General features: G+C 46.4%; 1 protein-coding gene across 1 annotated transcript; it reads left to right on the forward strand.

Annotated features, from left to right (window-relative positions):
• The first annotated feature begins 5,319 nt into the window (after positions 1–5,319).
• On the forward strand, positions 5,320–14,064 carry Fam71f2 (family with sequence similarity 71 member F2). Its single transcript, XM_021165237.1, has 5 exons — positions 5,320–5,598; positions 6,794–6,975; positions 9,098–9,347; positions 10,868–10,986; positions 13,719–14,064. The coding sequence occupies exons 1-5, from the start codon at positions 5,446–5,448 to the stop codon at positions 13,906–13,908; spliced, it is 894 nt and encodes a 297-aa protein (XP_021020896.1). The 5' UTR covers positions 5,320–5,445; the 3' UTR covers positions 13,909–14,064.
• Positions 14,065–15,923: the final 1,859 nt, after the last annotated feature.

Here is a 15,923-nt window from a genome sequence, read left to right on the forward strand (position 1 = left end):
AAAAAAAAAAAAAAAAAAAAGAAAAACAAAACAAAAATAATCTGGAGATAAGTATGTGTTAACATACACTTGGGTCCTTTGCAGATTATATGCCATTTTATATGAGACAGAGTTGTGGCATAACCCCCTCCCCACTCCCAGAACTGTTTGGTCTTGTGACTGGTCGGACTCTATAAAGGAAATCTGCCCTCTCCCAGCCCTGCCTCAGTCTAAATGAGCATTCTTGCAGGCCTAGCCTATCTTGTTCTCCTCAATGACTTAGCTAAGTGGCTGTTTGATTGCTGTCAGTTTAAGTCAGCTATTGAATGTCTGCACGCTGCACATCATTTGCCTGTGAGAGCTCCCGAAGCAATCTAGATTGGCCTTGAAGGATCCTTCCTTCCACCCTAGCCTAATGGATCTGGGGTTATAGCTACATGCCGGGTGCTCGTTTCTGCCCTGGCCCAGCACTGAGCAGCTTCGCCTCCACTCAACAGTGGAAGAAGGGCTGTTCAGTTTTGAAGCAGTCTCACTACATAGCCCTGGAACTGATAATGAGTAGCTGACAAGTGACCCAGACTGACCTCAGAGTCCCATCTGCCTCAAATGCTGGGATTAAAGGTGTGGGTCATTACAACGGGCAAAGAGGCTTCCTTCCCACAATCCACTTCTCTGATCCCTGCCCTGCTATGAAAGTATTCACTCTGCCTTAGGTTTCGCTCTCATCTCTGTGTTTATGAATTTGATATACTTTTGCCAAATAATAAGAATGGAACACAGCGTCCTCTGCTCAACAGCTCTGCTTCCTTGGCGTTCTTAATGCAGCTGACAGATAGCTCTGGCTTAGGGATTGGTTTTGACTATTGCTGGGTGGTAGTCAGTATATTGCCAACCTCCACATTCTAGATACATAACCATGTATTTAGATTATTATTAATACATTATTACTAATACATTATTAGGCCCTTTAGGGATAAGAAATTATTTATTGGGTCTTGCTATGCAGCCTAGACTGGCCTCAAATTGCTGAGGACTGGCAAACTAGCCTTGACTTTGCCGAGGTTACAGAAGGTTGATTTCATTATCGTAGTACTGTCAGTCATGTATTTGGGGGATTAGTCTTAGCCACTAAAGCACTGATCAACAAGTCAGATGACCTCAGTTTGATCTCCAAAACCTACATGGTGGAAAGAGAGAATATTCCCATAGGCTTGCCCTTGAAGTCTACAGGTGCACTGTGACATACTGGCATCCCCAACCCTTCACACACACCACCACCACGACACACACACACACAGTAAATGTAGATGAAAAACTTAACATGATTGGAGAACTGGCAAGATGGCTCAGTGGATAAAACCTCTTGCTGCCAAGTCTGATGACCTCAGTTTGATCCGAGGACCCACAGCATTGAAGAAGAACACCATCTCCTGCAAGTTGTTTCTGACCTTCACAAATGTGTCTCCCCCCAAATAAATGTAAATAAATAAGTGTATAAGAAAAAGTATAACTGGAAAGCAAACAGTGGCACACACCTGCCTTCCGTGTAAGCCGATGTTGGTTGTGTGTTTATGTGCACCCAACCCTCTCTAATTTAGAGAGGGTCTTGCTATAGTCTGCACTTCCTTTGAATTCTTGGCAATCCTGCCTTAGTCTTCTTATTAGTGGGGTTACAAGTATGTACCACCATGCCCAGCTAGTATTTCTATCCATCAAGGGCACACTAGGTTATAATGTAGCAAGATCAGTGAAAATCTCAATGGCTTAGAACCATTGCCCTGGGGGCTGGTGAGATGGCTCAGTGGGTAAGAGCACCCGACTGCTCTTCCGAAGGTCCAGAGTTCAAATCCCAGCAACCACATGGTGGCTCACAACCATCCGTAACAAGATCTGGCGCCCTCTTCTGGAGTGTCTGAAGACAGCTACAGTGTACTTACATATAATAAATAAATAAATAAATCTTTAAAAAAAAAAAAAAAAAAAAGAACCATTGCCCTGGTCCCTAAAAAGAAGCAGGCGCCTAAACAGTGCATCCCCACCTATTCCTGCTGATTGGTACCCTGCAATCATCAGGCTGCTGTGCACTTGTCCGTCCGTCCGTCCCTCTGCACCCCCCATTTCTCCTTATCTCCCAGACTGCTGTTAACCTGGTCTCCCATTACCATGTGTTAGATGTGTGGAAATGTGGCTTATACACTTTTTTTGTCTTTGTTTTTGTAGAGCTTGGCCACGCTGGTAGAGAAACGTGTGCCTTGCCCAGAACTTGTTAAGTTTGAACCTGATATTATTGTAAGTAAATGTCATTTAACATTTTTTTTCCTTTGAGGGAAGATATAGTAAGGGTGTCCTACCTACAGGAGAGGTGTGAGGTGTGGGTTGAATAGTTACGTACCAGGAAGATATCTACTACTAGTGGTAGTCAGCAGTATTCTCTTACTGTTCCTTCCTTTGTTTCGAGACAGAGTCTCACTGGGTAGCCCAGAATGGCCTCAACCTCACAGCAATCTTGCCTCAATCTCTTGCCCTGGGACTCCAGGTGAATGGCTAGAAGCTCACTGCTGACTCCCTGTGGCTGGACGGGGCTATGGAAGATGATTCTGCTCAGTCAGTCCTGATGTAACATGCCTATTCTAGACTGGAATATGTAAGGACTGTTTCCCAACCTCTAGCAACCTCCCCCAACCCTCTGCTTTGGTAACTAAAATTGATCTGTGTGGGACTGTATGGGAGTTGGGTGTTAATGAAAAGCTTTGATTTCTGCCCTGTACTTTCCCGAATGTGATAAGTGGTGCATCTGTGTGTATGTCTTTGTATGGGCTTGTCCATGCCACGTAAGGCTGCCAGAGGACCATTTCACAATGCAGCCCCAGCTATGTAGCTCATGTAGGCCTTGCATTTGTGACTCCCTTACCTCTGCCTCGAGTTACAAGCATGCACTGGAACCGTCTAAAATGCAGAGACTTGGGGACTTGCTAAGTTAGGAAAGAATATCTCAGTGGTAGGAACGCGTGAACAAAGATAAGCGCTAAGAGAGAAAAGCAAAGAGTACTAAGGCACGGTGTATCTAAAAACCTCCAGCTACCAAGGTTTAAGCCTGTTAACTGGAGGCCTGAACTCTATTGCCATCTAGTGGATGCTGAAGAGAAAGGAGTGTTGGGCCATATTCAAAAGAAAAAGGGAGGGAGGGAGGGAGGGAGGAAGTGGGAGAAAAAAAAGAAGAAAGAAAAGTATTTTCAAACTAATGGGAACAGGTTTTAGAATTCTATAAAACTTCAATATTTAAAATAGCATGAGACAAGCCTATGACTAGACGGTTCAAATAAGCTCAGGGGACTGGGAAGTGGCTCAGTGGGTAAAGGCACTTTACCTGGCAATTATGGCAACTTAAATGCCGATCCCAAAACACATAGAAAAAGCCCATAGCAGCAGCCAGTGCTTCTGAGATCACAGGCCCAGGAGAACTGAAGGAAGCTTGCTGCTGGCCCACCTAACTCGGGGTACACAGTGCAAAGAGGCCTTGTTTCAAGATGAAAAGGTAATGCCCGACACCTGAGGCCTGTCCTCTGACCTCCACTCATAGCACGCACACGGCTACATCCCTTGCAAGAACACACAGATGGCTCAGCAGTTAAGGGCACATGGCTGTTCTTTCAGAGGTCCTGAGTTCATTTCTCATCAACCATCTGTAATGGGATCTCTGGTAATGCCCTCTTCTGGTGTGTCTGAAGTGAGTGACAGTGTGATCACATACATAAAATAAAGAAATGAATCTTAAAAAAAAAAAAACGCACATGCAGATACACTCACTTATCACACAGAAAAAAAGAAAAGGAGAAAGAAAGGAAGGCAGGAAAAGAAAAAAATATGTCTGAAAGTGGGTGAGGGAGTTTCATTGCAATGAAGGTGCCACCAATTTCAGAAATCTCCACAAAGGGGCTGGCGACTTGACTCTGAGGGTTAAGGCATCTGCTTTAGAGCTCTACAGACCTGTGTTCAACCCCCTAAAGGAGGAAGGAGAGAGCCCTCAGATTGCCTTCTGACACCCACGAGCTCCAACAGCACACACAATTTTTTTTTAATCCCAGCACTCAGTAGAGGATGGAGGATCTCCGTGAGTTCAAAGCCAGCCTGCTCTACATAGTGAATTCCAGGACATCCAGGGCTACACAGTTAAGACCCTGTGATGGTTTGTATATCCTTGGACCAGGGAGTGGCACCATCTGAAGGTGTGACCTTGTTGGAATAGGTGTGACCTGGTTGGAATGGGTGTGCCACTGTGGGTGTGGGTATAAGATCCTCACCCTAGTTGCCTGGAAGTCAGTCTTCCACTAGCAGCCTTTGGATGAAGACAGAACTCTCAGCTCCTCCTGTGCCATGCCTGCCTGGATACTGCCATGCTCCTACCTTGATGATAATGGATCGAACCTCTGAAACCTGTAAGCCAGCCCCAATTAAATGTTGTTTTTTATAAGACTTGCCTTGGTCATGGTGTCTGTTCACAGCAGTAAAACCCTAACTAAGACAGACCCTATCTCCAACAAACAAAAATAGAAGTAAATTAATAGTAAGGTCTGGTTCTGTGGTAGAATTCCTAACACACCCAGTCAAAATATTTTACAGTTTCTTAAATTGACGTGCCCCTTTTCAAATGTGTTTATTGACCAGGTGGTGGCACGTGTCTTTAATCCATCCACTTGGGAGGCAGAAGTATGGGGCCCTCTGAGTTTGAGGCCAGCCTGGTCTACATACTCAATTCTGGGGCATCCAGGACAACATACTCAACTATATGGTAAAAAGAAGAAAACTATAAATACTTTGAAGTTTCTCTCCAAAAAGTTTTTCTAGTTGGAAAGAAAATGTGTGTAAGTGAGGGATGCATAGCAGTGTGCACAAGAGGTCAGAGGACTTGAGAGTCAGTTCTCTCCTTCTGTCACTTCCATCTTGGGAGTCTTTAAACTCCTATCAGGCTTGGTAGCAAGCGCTTTTGCCAGCTGAGCCATCCTGCCGACTGGCCCCCGCCCCCCAAGCCTGACTTTAAACAATTTGAACTTACAAAGAGCTTTTGTGTGAGGCTTCCAGTTATGAAAGAGGATCAATACCTGTGATTTTCCCAGAGTCCTTCATTGGGGGGCCTGGTCAGCCAGCTCACTGTCTGGCGAAGGTCATCACTCAAGGGCCAGCGTTTAGAATCTGGAAGTTTACAGCTGGTTTGTGGTCATCTCCCAGTCCTTTGTACCCCTTCCTGGCCTCCTCCCCCTTTCCTACTGTTAGCATTTTTTGATGTCACTCCTGCCATTGTGAGCTGACAGGCCCTCCCAGCCCTGGAAGACATGCGAAACCATAAGCATCAGGGAGCTGGAGCTGGGAGTTGGGGGGGGGAGCTGTAGTTCCACCGACACCTTGGAGTTGGGCTGGGTCTGTGTGGAGCCCCAGAGATGTTCCCCAGCCCATTCTTCTTAAGAACCAATGAGTAAAATTAGGGGCCTCCCTCCTGCAATCAGGGACCCAGGCCCTGGAGTGGAACTCGGAGTAGTGGATGGCCTGCTTTGTCAACTGATTCATTCTCCAGAATTCAACTTGTTCTCTGACTCTGTGGTGTTTGAGAGCACCTTTATCCAGGTACCTCCTGCATCTCACAGATGCATCTCAGGACGGTCTCTCCTCCCTCAGCCTGTTCCCAGTCATTTCCTTTTGTGCTTGTAGTGTGAGGGAATTCCCTGCACACTACATTCAAAGAGTCACGTAGTGTTCGGAACAAGAGAGGAGTTTTGTTTTGGTTTTGAGTCAGTATTTCACTATGTTGCCTTGGTTGGCTTAGAGCTCTGTAGACCAGGCTGGCCTCATACTCACAGAGATCCTCCAGCCTCTGCCTCCTGAGTGCTGAGATTAAAAGAGTATGCCACTACACCCAACTTACATATCTTTTTAAATGTTTTGTTGTTATTGTTTTTTTAAGATTTATTTAAGTTTTAATTGTATATTTGTGCCCGAGAGGCCAGTGCCCAGGGGGAGGGGTCAGAAGAGGGCATCAGACCCCCAGGAGCTGAAGTTATAAACCGTTGTAAACTTCCTGACATTGGTGCTGGAAAGTGAACAACTCCAGGTCCTCTGTGAGATCAATAAACACTCTTAATGGCAAAGCTGATTCTTTAGCTCTGAAAGCAGTCTCACGGAGCTCAGTTTAACTGTATCAATGGTAACTGTCTAAGCAAGCCCCAAGACCCATTTGGAAGAGCAATGCATGATTACAGACATCCAGGGCATCCTCTCGGGACTGCAAACATTGAGAAACGAGTGTCAGACAGCAGGGGTCCTGGGAACTCTATGGGAATCACTGAGGTTTGGGTAAGAATAAGAGCAGGCAGAGAAGGTACCCAGGTTAAGGTGAGGAGCCTGGGCTGAATGGTGGGGCTGTCAGGAACCCACCTAAATGAAGGGGTCAAGTGGCAGGGAGTTGCAGGGGGATGGTGGGAACCTTTCCAGGTAGGTGTAGGAATTCAATCTGAGGTTCTCACCGCATCGATCCACTTCTCATTACTATCAGTTTGGGAAAACTGTGTTTGGCATTTCCAGTGCTCCACTCTCCTGTGCTGCCTAAGTGGACAGCTAGGTTTCTCGACACAACGCAGTACTATACGGGGTTGTTATTCACAAAACTTATTGTCTAAGTGACTGGGGAGAGGAACAAAAGAGACCAGTAGTGGGCAATGCTCTAGCTCACCCATCATCTGAGATGACCCTGCCTGGGGTCTGCAGCCTTCCTTGCCTTGTCTGCTATTTCTTTCTGACCCACGTGTCTGGGGCTGATTTCCAGGTCACTAAGCAAGGAAACTGGATGGATGCCTATGAAAGATCTGCCACTATGATCCTTGGAGTAACCTCTTCTGTGCCCTCCTTGCCACTCCCCAATATCCTCCTGATGGCCAATGTCACCTGGCCTCACGGTCCGTTTTCCACCAGTAGCACACTTGGTGCCCCTGTCATCACCCTCAGCAGGTAAAGGAAGACTGGAGGGAGGGGCTGGGGGGTGATTGGCAAATGTATGCACACTGTGCTGGTGGGCAGGCTTCACACGGGAAGGAAGGGTAGTGCTCCGGGCAGTGCTCTTCCTGAGCTCCATCTGTTTGCCTAATGTGGTTGAATCAGCATCTCTTTGCAACACTGCTCCTGTCTCCAGCTCAATGGTTGAAGATCTTAGCTTCCCTTTACTTTTTGTAAGGTCTTGTTTGGTTTGGTTTGGTTGTTTTTGGGTTTTGTGTGTGTGTGTGTGTGTGTGTGTGTGTTTTATTTGTTGTTGTTGTTGTTGCTATTGTTGTTTGAGGCAGAGTCTGCTTACGTAACCTCGTCTTGCCTGGAACTCACTTTATAAGAATTCGTAAAGAGCCCAGCCTTGGCTTCCCGGTATTTTGTCAGTGTAGATGTGGGAGATTTTTAAAGAGAACTTTTGGGAGTTGTTTCTCTCCTACTTCGTGGGTTCTGGGGATTGCACTCATGTCACTAGAGTTGACAATAAGCACCTTCACCTTTGGAGACAACTTGCCAGCCCATAAATGGAGATATTAAAGTATAGTAGAGCTAGGAGATATTGAGATTGAAAGAAAAAAAAAGATATCGCCAAACCCAGCATGGTAAGCCTGTCTTTAAAAAGGGTGGGGATGTGTTGGGAGAGGTGACCCTTCCTGAAGTCCTGAGTAAGTTTCCACAACCCATGTCAGGCAGCTCATAGCCACCTGTAACTCTGACACACACTTCTAGCTTCCAGAGAACCTACATATATGTGGTATTCACACACATACACACACACACAGAGAGAGAGAGAGAGAGAGAGAGAGAGAGAGAGAGAGAGAGAGAGAGAGAAGAAGAAAAAGATTAGTGATGTGGCTCGGTTGGTAGACTGTATGCCTAGCGCACACACGGCCCTAGCTAGGTTCAGCACCACATAAACTGAGCATGGTGGTACCAGCCTATAACCCAGAACTTGGGAGGGGCAGACAGAGTATCAAAGAAAAGAAAAAAGAAAGGAAAAGAAAAGAAGAGAAGAGAAGAGAAGAGAAGAGAAGAGAAGAGAAGAGAAGAGAAGAGAAGAGAAGAGAAGAGAAGAGAAGAGAAGAGAAGAGAAGAGGAAGAAAAAGAGAAGAGCAAAGCTTCAGCATATAGAGACACCCACTGTTCCTACCGGCTGCTTCAAGGAGTCAAAGATGTAGGGAAAAGCTTAGAAATGAGGCAGGAAATCTTTGTTCTAATCCCTGATCAGGGCAATTGAGCAAACTCAAGAGTATTTTCACACGGGCTTTGCTTTCTGAGACAGGGCTCCTGTAGTTTATGCCGACTTTAAATGCCCAGTCCTTCTGCCTTAGTCTCCAAAGTGCTAAGATCGCCACTGTGATCAGCTCGCCGTGCTTGTGGTGTGTGTGTGTGTGTGTGTGTGTGTGTGTGTGTGTCAGGGTGCAAGGCCAGAGGATGTGTTTGATGTCCCTGCTCTACCACAATCCATTTTATTGCCTGGTTGGCTAGGTTGGCTGGCCGGTGAGCTCCTAGGATCTGCCTATCCGTTTTGGCATCCAGCCCTGAGGTTACAGGCATACATGGCATCCCTGGCTCTTTAAAAGCAAAACAGAACAGAACAAAACAACCAACCAACCCCGAGTGCTTGGGGTTCGAACTCAGGCCTTCACGCTCACACGATAAGTTGCATGCTTTGGTCTATCAACTCACCTCCCCAGTCAGTCACAGAACTTCCCCAAGGCTTTACTGCAAAATCTGAAATGAGTGATTAGTAATACTCATCTTTCTCTGTCCAAGGGTTCTTGTGAGCATTAAGTGAGATATTATGCACTGATAGCAGCAATGGTGATTGATGCGAACAGATTCTTTTTATTTAATTTTTTTTTTTTGAGACAAAGTCACATAGTCCAAGCTGAACTTGAACTCCTGCCCTTAGCTCCCAAGTGTTGGGATTTAGGCATACACCTAAAGGCATGCGAGTCTTTACTAAGGAACAAGATCCTGTGAATAAATGAGAAGGGAGTCAGATACAGCAGCTAGTCCCAGTGCTAGGGCAGGAGCATCCTCCAGGTAGCCGCAGACACCAACACACGTATTCCCCGCTTATGCTCAGGATTCTTCCCCTGAAGTATGTGGAACTAAAAATCTATGACCGGACCCAGCGGATCCTCCGGGTGAGGACAGTGACTGAGAAGATCTACTACCTGAGGCTCCACGAGAAACATCCACAGGCTGTGTTTCAGTTCTGGATCCGCTTGGTGAAAATTTTACAGAAAGGTCTGTCCATCACCACCAAAGACCCAAGAATCCAGTTCACTCACTGCCTGGTGCCCAAGATGTCCAACTCCTCCACTGAAACAACAGTAAGTGCCCCCCCCCGAACCCCCGGCGGTCTGCACAGAAATGTATATATCTATGTATATACTCATACACTCACATGCATGCACTCGTATGTTCCCAGATGCAAATGGACACCTGGCCTTTCATAGATGCCGGTCACTCATCCATAGATCCACTCAACACCTTGGTTTAGAAATATTCCGGAAACAAACAAACACTGTTCCCTTCTCACTGTCTCCTGAACAATACAGTGGGACAGTCTATTTACGTAGTATTGTGTTGTGTGAGGCATGTGCAAAAGCTATGTCATTGCAAATAAGGGACTTGATTATAGGGGACGTGTCTTAGTTAGGGTTTTACTTCTGTGAACAGACACCATGACCAAGGCAAGTCTTATAAAGGACAACATTTAACTGGGGCTGGCTTACAGGTTCAGAGGTTCAGTCCATTATCATCAAGGTGGGAACATGGCAGCTTCCAGGCAGGCATGGTGCAGGAGGAGCTGAGAGTTCTACATCTTCATCTGAAGGCTGCTAGTAGAATACTGGCTTCCAGGCAGCTAGGACTAGGGTATTAAAGCCCATACCCACAGTAACACACCTACTCCAACAAGGCCACACCTCCTAATAGTGAGCAAAGTATATACAAACCATTACAGGGGGGGCTTCTGGAGCCAATCCCCATGGATCTTAGTGGCGAGTATGTATGTTACTGAATACAATGCTGTTGATCACGGGCACTTCCCCTCATTTAAGCATTGCTCCCTCCCCTCTGGAACACGTTTGAAAGACTCCTAAAATGAGGGGTTAGAGGTGATATCTCTAGTTTTCAGTGAATTTGAACATAGCTACACATGCATTTATAGGCTTTTATTCTTTTGGCATTTTATTGTAAAGATGGGACCTCACCACATGCTGGCCTCAAACTCAAGATCTCCCTGTCTCAGTTCCCACAACTTCCCCTCTTGTTGTGGGTGGGTGGAAGCAGGGCCTCTAGCATGTTCGATGCTAGACAAGTGTTCTACCTGCTCTATCGCTGAGCTAGGGCCTTTTTATATTTACTTGGTTGAGTTTTTTGTAGTTGTTGTTTTGTTTTTTTACTGTGTACATGTTCTGTTACTGCAACAACTCTCGCTCTGTAGCTCAGACTGGGCAGGAATTCACTATGTAGCCCAGGTTGCCCTCACACTTTCAGCTGTTCTCCTGCCTTAGCTTCCTCCTGCTGGGATTGCAAGCACACACCACAATCCTGAGCTCCTGAGGGGCATGAGGGTTGCCTGGACCTTCCCAGGGCAGAAGCACAGGTGGAAAGCTTGCTAGAGATGGCTCTAAATTTGAGATCTTAAAACCGAACTCTTCCCCTGCCTTTATTAAGGTGTGTGATTTTGGTGTTTTGATAGTCACTGGTTTTGTAGATCAGCAGCTCTAGGGTCCACATTTTACTCTCTGGATAGCATGGCCTTCCCAGCACATCAGAGCCCTGCCTGAGAGAGCACAGCTGCTCCATGGGAATCAGGGCCCCTGACTTTCATCTCCCTATACAGACTGAAAGCAGCCTGCCTGCATCCTCCCAGAACAGCGAGGCCATAATGCTGCTGGCAGCCGAGCAGAACAGCAGCAGTCTTTTAGAACGCTCAAACAGACACCAGATCTCAGGAGACAGGTGAGTCCCGTGTTGTCAGCCCTGGCCTTGCCCTAGCATAAATTCATGGGCCTGTGACTCTATCAATCCAGTCCTTTTTATTGTAGATAGGCAGCCACACGACTTTGTCCCCTAAACTTGGTTGCAAGCTTGTGCTCAGAAAAGGTTCTGTGGCATCCGCGCATTGGAGTGTTCATTCCACAGATAAACTTCCCGTTTTCACAAGGCAGATACACAACAAAAGGAATGGGAAATGGGTAAATTAATTCCAAGAAATACAGACTAATAAATAAGTCAGTTAGCTACTGACTCGCTAACCCCTGCTCACAAAGGTCTCTCTGGCAGCCTCTGCTTTGCTCTCCCTAGCTCTTGGTAAAATGGACAGTGGCCAAAGGCTCCTCCTAAGTCCAAGTCTCAATTAATTCCCTAACAAGCAGCCAAAGAGTGGACTTCCATGGTCAGGGCAGACCTAAGTCGTGGGCTGTTGTCAACCATAATCCATCTTTTTAACCTCTTTGTGATTTTTTTTTCCAGTGGGAGAAGGGTTTTTCTTTGATGTTTCACTATAAAAGCTTCCTCTCTGGACAGTCCCCATAGAAAAGCTGGCCCTTTCAGATTGCAAAATCAGCCTCACTTTTGAAGTTAAAAATGTCTGATGCCTGATTATACTTTTTTTGATATGCTCAACCTGGGCCTTCTCTTCTCTTCTCTTCTCTTCTCTTCTCTTCTCTTCTCTTCTCTTCTCTTCTCTTCTCTTCTCTTCTCTTCTCTTCTCTTCTCTTCTCTTCTCTTCTCTTCTCTTCTCTTCTCTTCTCTTCTCTTCTCTTCCCTTCCCTTCCCTTCCCTTCCCTTCCCTTCCCTTCCCTTCCCTCCCCTCCCCTCCCCTCCCCTCCCCTCTCCTCCTCTCTCCTCTCCTCTTTTCCCCCCTCTTTTCTCCTCCCTTCCTTCCTCTCCTCTCCATTCTCCTCTCCCCCCTTTCTCCTTTCCTCTCTAACCTCCCCCCACCCCAACCCCACCCCACCCCTGCCATGAGCTTCTTGTCATCCTGGCTGACTTTAAACTCCAGATCTCCTGCCTCCTCTTCCCAAGTGCTAGCAGTGGAGTGTGCTAGCACGGCTTCCTGCATGCTAGTCAATCCCTACGCTGTGCACTCAGCCACAGCCCCATTCCTGCCCTCTTTGTTTTGTTTGCTTGTTTGTCTGTTTTGTTTTGTTTGACTCGGGGTTTCGCTCTGTAGCTCTGAATAAGCCTGCCTTGGCCTCCAAAAAGTTTCCTTTCTTTGGACCTGAAGTTATGACTCATTGGTTAAGATCACTTCCAGAGGATTCGGGCTGAGTTCCCATACCCACAGGACAGCACATGTCTATAAATCTAGTTTCAGGGGATCCATCAGGCTTTTCTGGCCGCCTTAGACACCAGGCACACCAATGGTGAGCAGATACACGTGAAAATGAGACACCCTGTCTTAGTTAGGGTTCCATTGCTATGAACAGATACCATAACCAGAGCATCTCTTATAAGGACAACATTTAATTGGGGCAGCTTATAGATTCAGAAGCTCAGTCCATTATCATCAAGGAGGGAGCATGGCAGCATCCAGGAAGGTGTGGCCCAGGAGAAACTGAGAGTTCCACATCTTTATCCAAGGGAAGTCAAGAGCAGACTGTCTTCCAGGCAGCAAGGAGGGTCTCAAAGCCCATCCCTACTGTGACAAACCTTCCAACAAGGCCATACCTCCTAATAGTGCCACTTCCTGGGCCAACCATATTTAACCTACAACACACCCATACACATAAAATAATAAAATATTTATGCTTTCCTAGTAGGATACACAGTCATCACTTTTTCCTATCATTTCCTAATGATTTAAGTTTTTTTTTTTTCCTCTTCATAGCTTTCTTAGGTTATTTTGTTGTTTGAGTATTTTGTTTTGTTGTTGTTTTTTGAGACAGGAGATGACTTTAAACTACTGATCTGTCCTGCCTCCACTTGCCAAGTATGGGATTACAGGAGTGCATTAACAGACCACCATATTGACTCCTGTTTGTTTTGGATTTTCTGATTAGTTGGTTGTGTTGGATTTTTTTGTTTATGAGACAGTGTCTTATTGTATAGTTCTTGGCTGGCTTGGAACTCACTATGCAGACCAAGTTATCTTTAAACTCAATCTGCCTCTGCCTCTGCCTCTGCCTCTGCCTCTGCCTCTGCCTCTGCCTCTGCCTCTGCCTCTGCCTCTGCCTNGCCTCTGCCTCTGCCTCTGCCTCTGCCTCTGCCTCTGCCTCTGCCTCTGCCTCTGCCTCTGCCTCTGCCTCTGCCTCTGCCTCTGCCTCTGGTGTTGAGATTACAGACATGCACCATCAGGTCCTGCATTGTTTGTTTGTTTTTCTAAGACAAAGTTCCAGTGTGTAACTTGGGCTAGCCTAGAACTCAGGTCCTCTGGCAGACAAATATGTGCTCTTAACCACTTAACCACTCCAGCCTTTAAAAATAGTTTAAGGAGAATGTTTTGTGTGAATGGGCATTTTGCCCATAGTACCCATGGGGACCAGAAAAGGACATCAGAGTCTCTATAACTGGAGTCATAGACAGATTAAGAGGACATGTAGGTACTGGGAACCCAACCCAGGCCTTCTGGAAGAGTAGCAAGTGCTATTAACTTCGGAGACATTGTTCCAGCCCTTAAGTAGATTTTTAACAATTATTTCCTTCTTCTCTGTTGCTTTCTATGACCTGGGAATCTCTGACTCCCTCAGGCACACTGATACTGCCACAGAAACACACAACTCCGACAACTGCAAGACAACCCCGCTGGTGGCATCTTCAGCTAGTATGCCCATGAGAGCCGCTTTGACCCACAGTCTCTGGGAACAAGAGGACTCAAATGAGAACTTCCTGCAGGCTCCTGTAGCCAGCTCCCTAGGAGAGAACTTGTTGGGACCCTAATACTAGCCAGAGTGGGGTGTCGGCCCTGTCTTCTATGTCTATGTGTTTGCGCTGCCTCCTACGATGCTGCTTCCCGCAGTGGGCCAAGTAACCATGGGAGCGATGATATGGTTCTTACGCCAAGATGCTCCTCTACTTCCACCAATAAACCTCCAATGGAGTCCTTGTTGTTGGAGGCTGTGTTTTGGGGGAGGCTGTGAGCAATTGGGGAAAAGATGGCTAGAAATCACAGCTCCCTCCTCAGAAAAACAAATGGGAAGAAAGCTGTGACACCAAAACAGGAGCCACACATCGTTGGGTGTTAAGGAACCACATAGTTGTTAAGGAGCCACATCGTTGTTAAGGAGCCACATAGTTGTTAAGGAGCCACATAGTTGTTAAGGAGCCACATTGTTGTTAAGGAGCCACATAGTTGTTAAGGAGCCACATTGTTGTTAAGGAGCCATAGTTGTTAAGGAGCCACATCATTGTTGTTAAGAACCCATAGTTGTCAAGGAGCCACATTGTTATACATTGTTATATTAAGTCTCCATACCTTACAAGAATAAGTTTCTGTTTCCTAAACCTAATGCATCCTGAAAACCATGTTTCTCAACCTGTGCTGAACTTGTGACCCCATGATATATACCCACCACTTTGCTTTGCTAAACTCCTGGACACCTATGGTGACTCCCCTTCCATGTGATGTATTCCTGCACTAACCTACCTCACCGGCAGCCTTGAGCCCTGAGTTCCCTGTCTTAGAGTTTGATTGCTACCAAGAGACACCATGACAAGACTCTGTGAAGAGTTTATAAGGCAACTCTTATAAAGGAAAACATTTAGTCCAGGCTGACATATAGTTTCAGAGAGGTTCACTCTGTTATCATCATGGTGGCAAGCATAGCAACATCCAAGCACACATAGTACCGGGAAAGGAATTGCGAGTTCTACATCTTTTTTTTTTTTTTTTTTTTTTTTGAGAAAGGGTTTCTCTGTATAGCTCTGGCTGTCCTGGAACTCTCTTTGTAGACCAAGCTGGCCTCAAACTTTTTACATCTTGATCCATAGGCAGCAGGAGACTGTGAGTCACATTGGGCATAGCTTGAGTGTAGAAGACCCCAAAGCCCACCCCCATAAGGAAACACTTCCTCCAACAAGGCCATACTTTCTCCAACAAGGCCATATCTCCTAATAGTCTCACTCTCTATGGGCCAAACATTCAAACACTTGGGTCTATGGGGGGCCATGCCTATTCAAATCATCACAGTTGTCCCCTACCCTCTTCTGTCCAGTTGCTGACAGCCAATAATCTCAACAGCTATTTTCTAACAACCCTAACCCTTCCCTATAAATGGGACCTCAAAAACCAGTGAGGGGGCTGTTCTCTGAAACCCCAACTTAGGGGGATTGTTGTTTGGCCAGTCCCTTGTGCATCTCTAAATAAAGATTGCTTTGATCAGATAGTCGTGGCAATGATGTTTGTTTGTTTTTATCTATTCTACCACATGCCAGTTGAAAGCCAGAAGTATCTAAGCTAAACCAGAGACATCCAGTGCAAAGGAAAGGGCCTCCATGGAGAGAGCTGATTTCCTCTGTCTAAGAGACAGTGGGAAGCCAGGCGGTGGTGACCCACACCTTAAATTCTGAATTTGGGAGGCAAAGGCGGCAGATCTCAGTGAGTTCAAGGCCAGCCTGGTCTATAGAGTGAGTTCCAGGAAAGCCAGGGCTAAACAGAGAAACCCTGTCTTGAAAACCTGTGCTAGAAGGAGAGAGAGAAGAGAAGAGAAGAGAAGAGAAGAGAAGAGAAGAGAAGAGAAGAGAAGAGAAGAGAAGAGAAGAAGAGAAGAGAAGAAAGGAGAGAAGAGGAGAGGAGAGGAGAGGAGGGGAAGAGGGGAAAGGAAGAGAGGAGGGGAAGAGGGGAAAGGAGGAGAGGAGGGGAGAGAAAGAGGAGAGAGGAGAGGAGAAGGGCGAGGAGAGAGGAGAGGAGAAGGGCGAGGGGAGAGGAGAGGAGAGGAGAGGAGAGGAGAGGAGAG

This window comes from Mus caroli, chromosome 6 (genome assembly GCF_900094665.2).
Source record: "Mus caroli chromosome 6, CAROLI_EIJ_v1.1, whole genome shotgun sequence".
NCBI classification, from domain to species: Eukaryota; Metazoa; Chordata; class Mammalia; order Rodentia; family Muridae; genus Mus; species Mus caroli.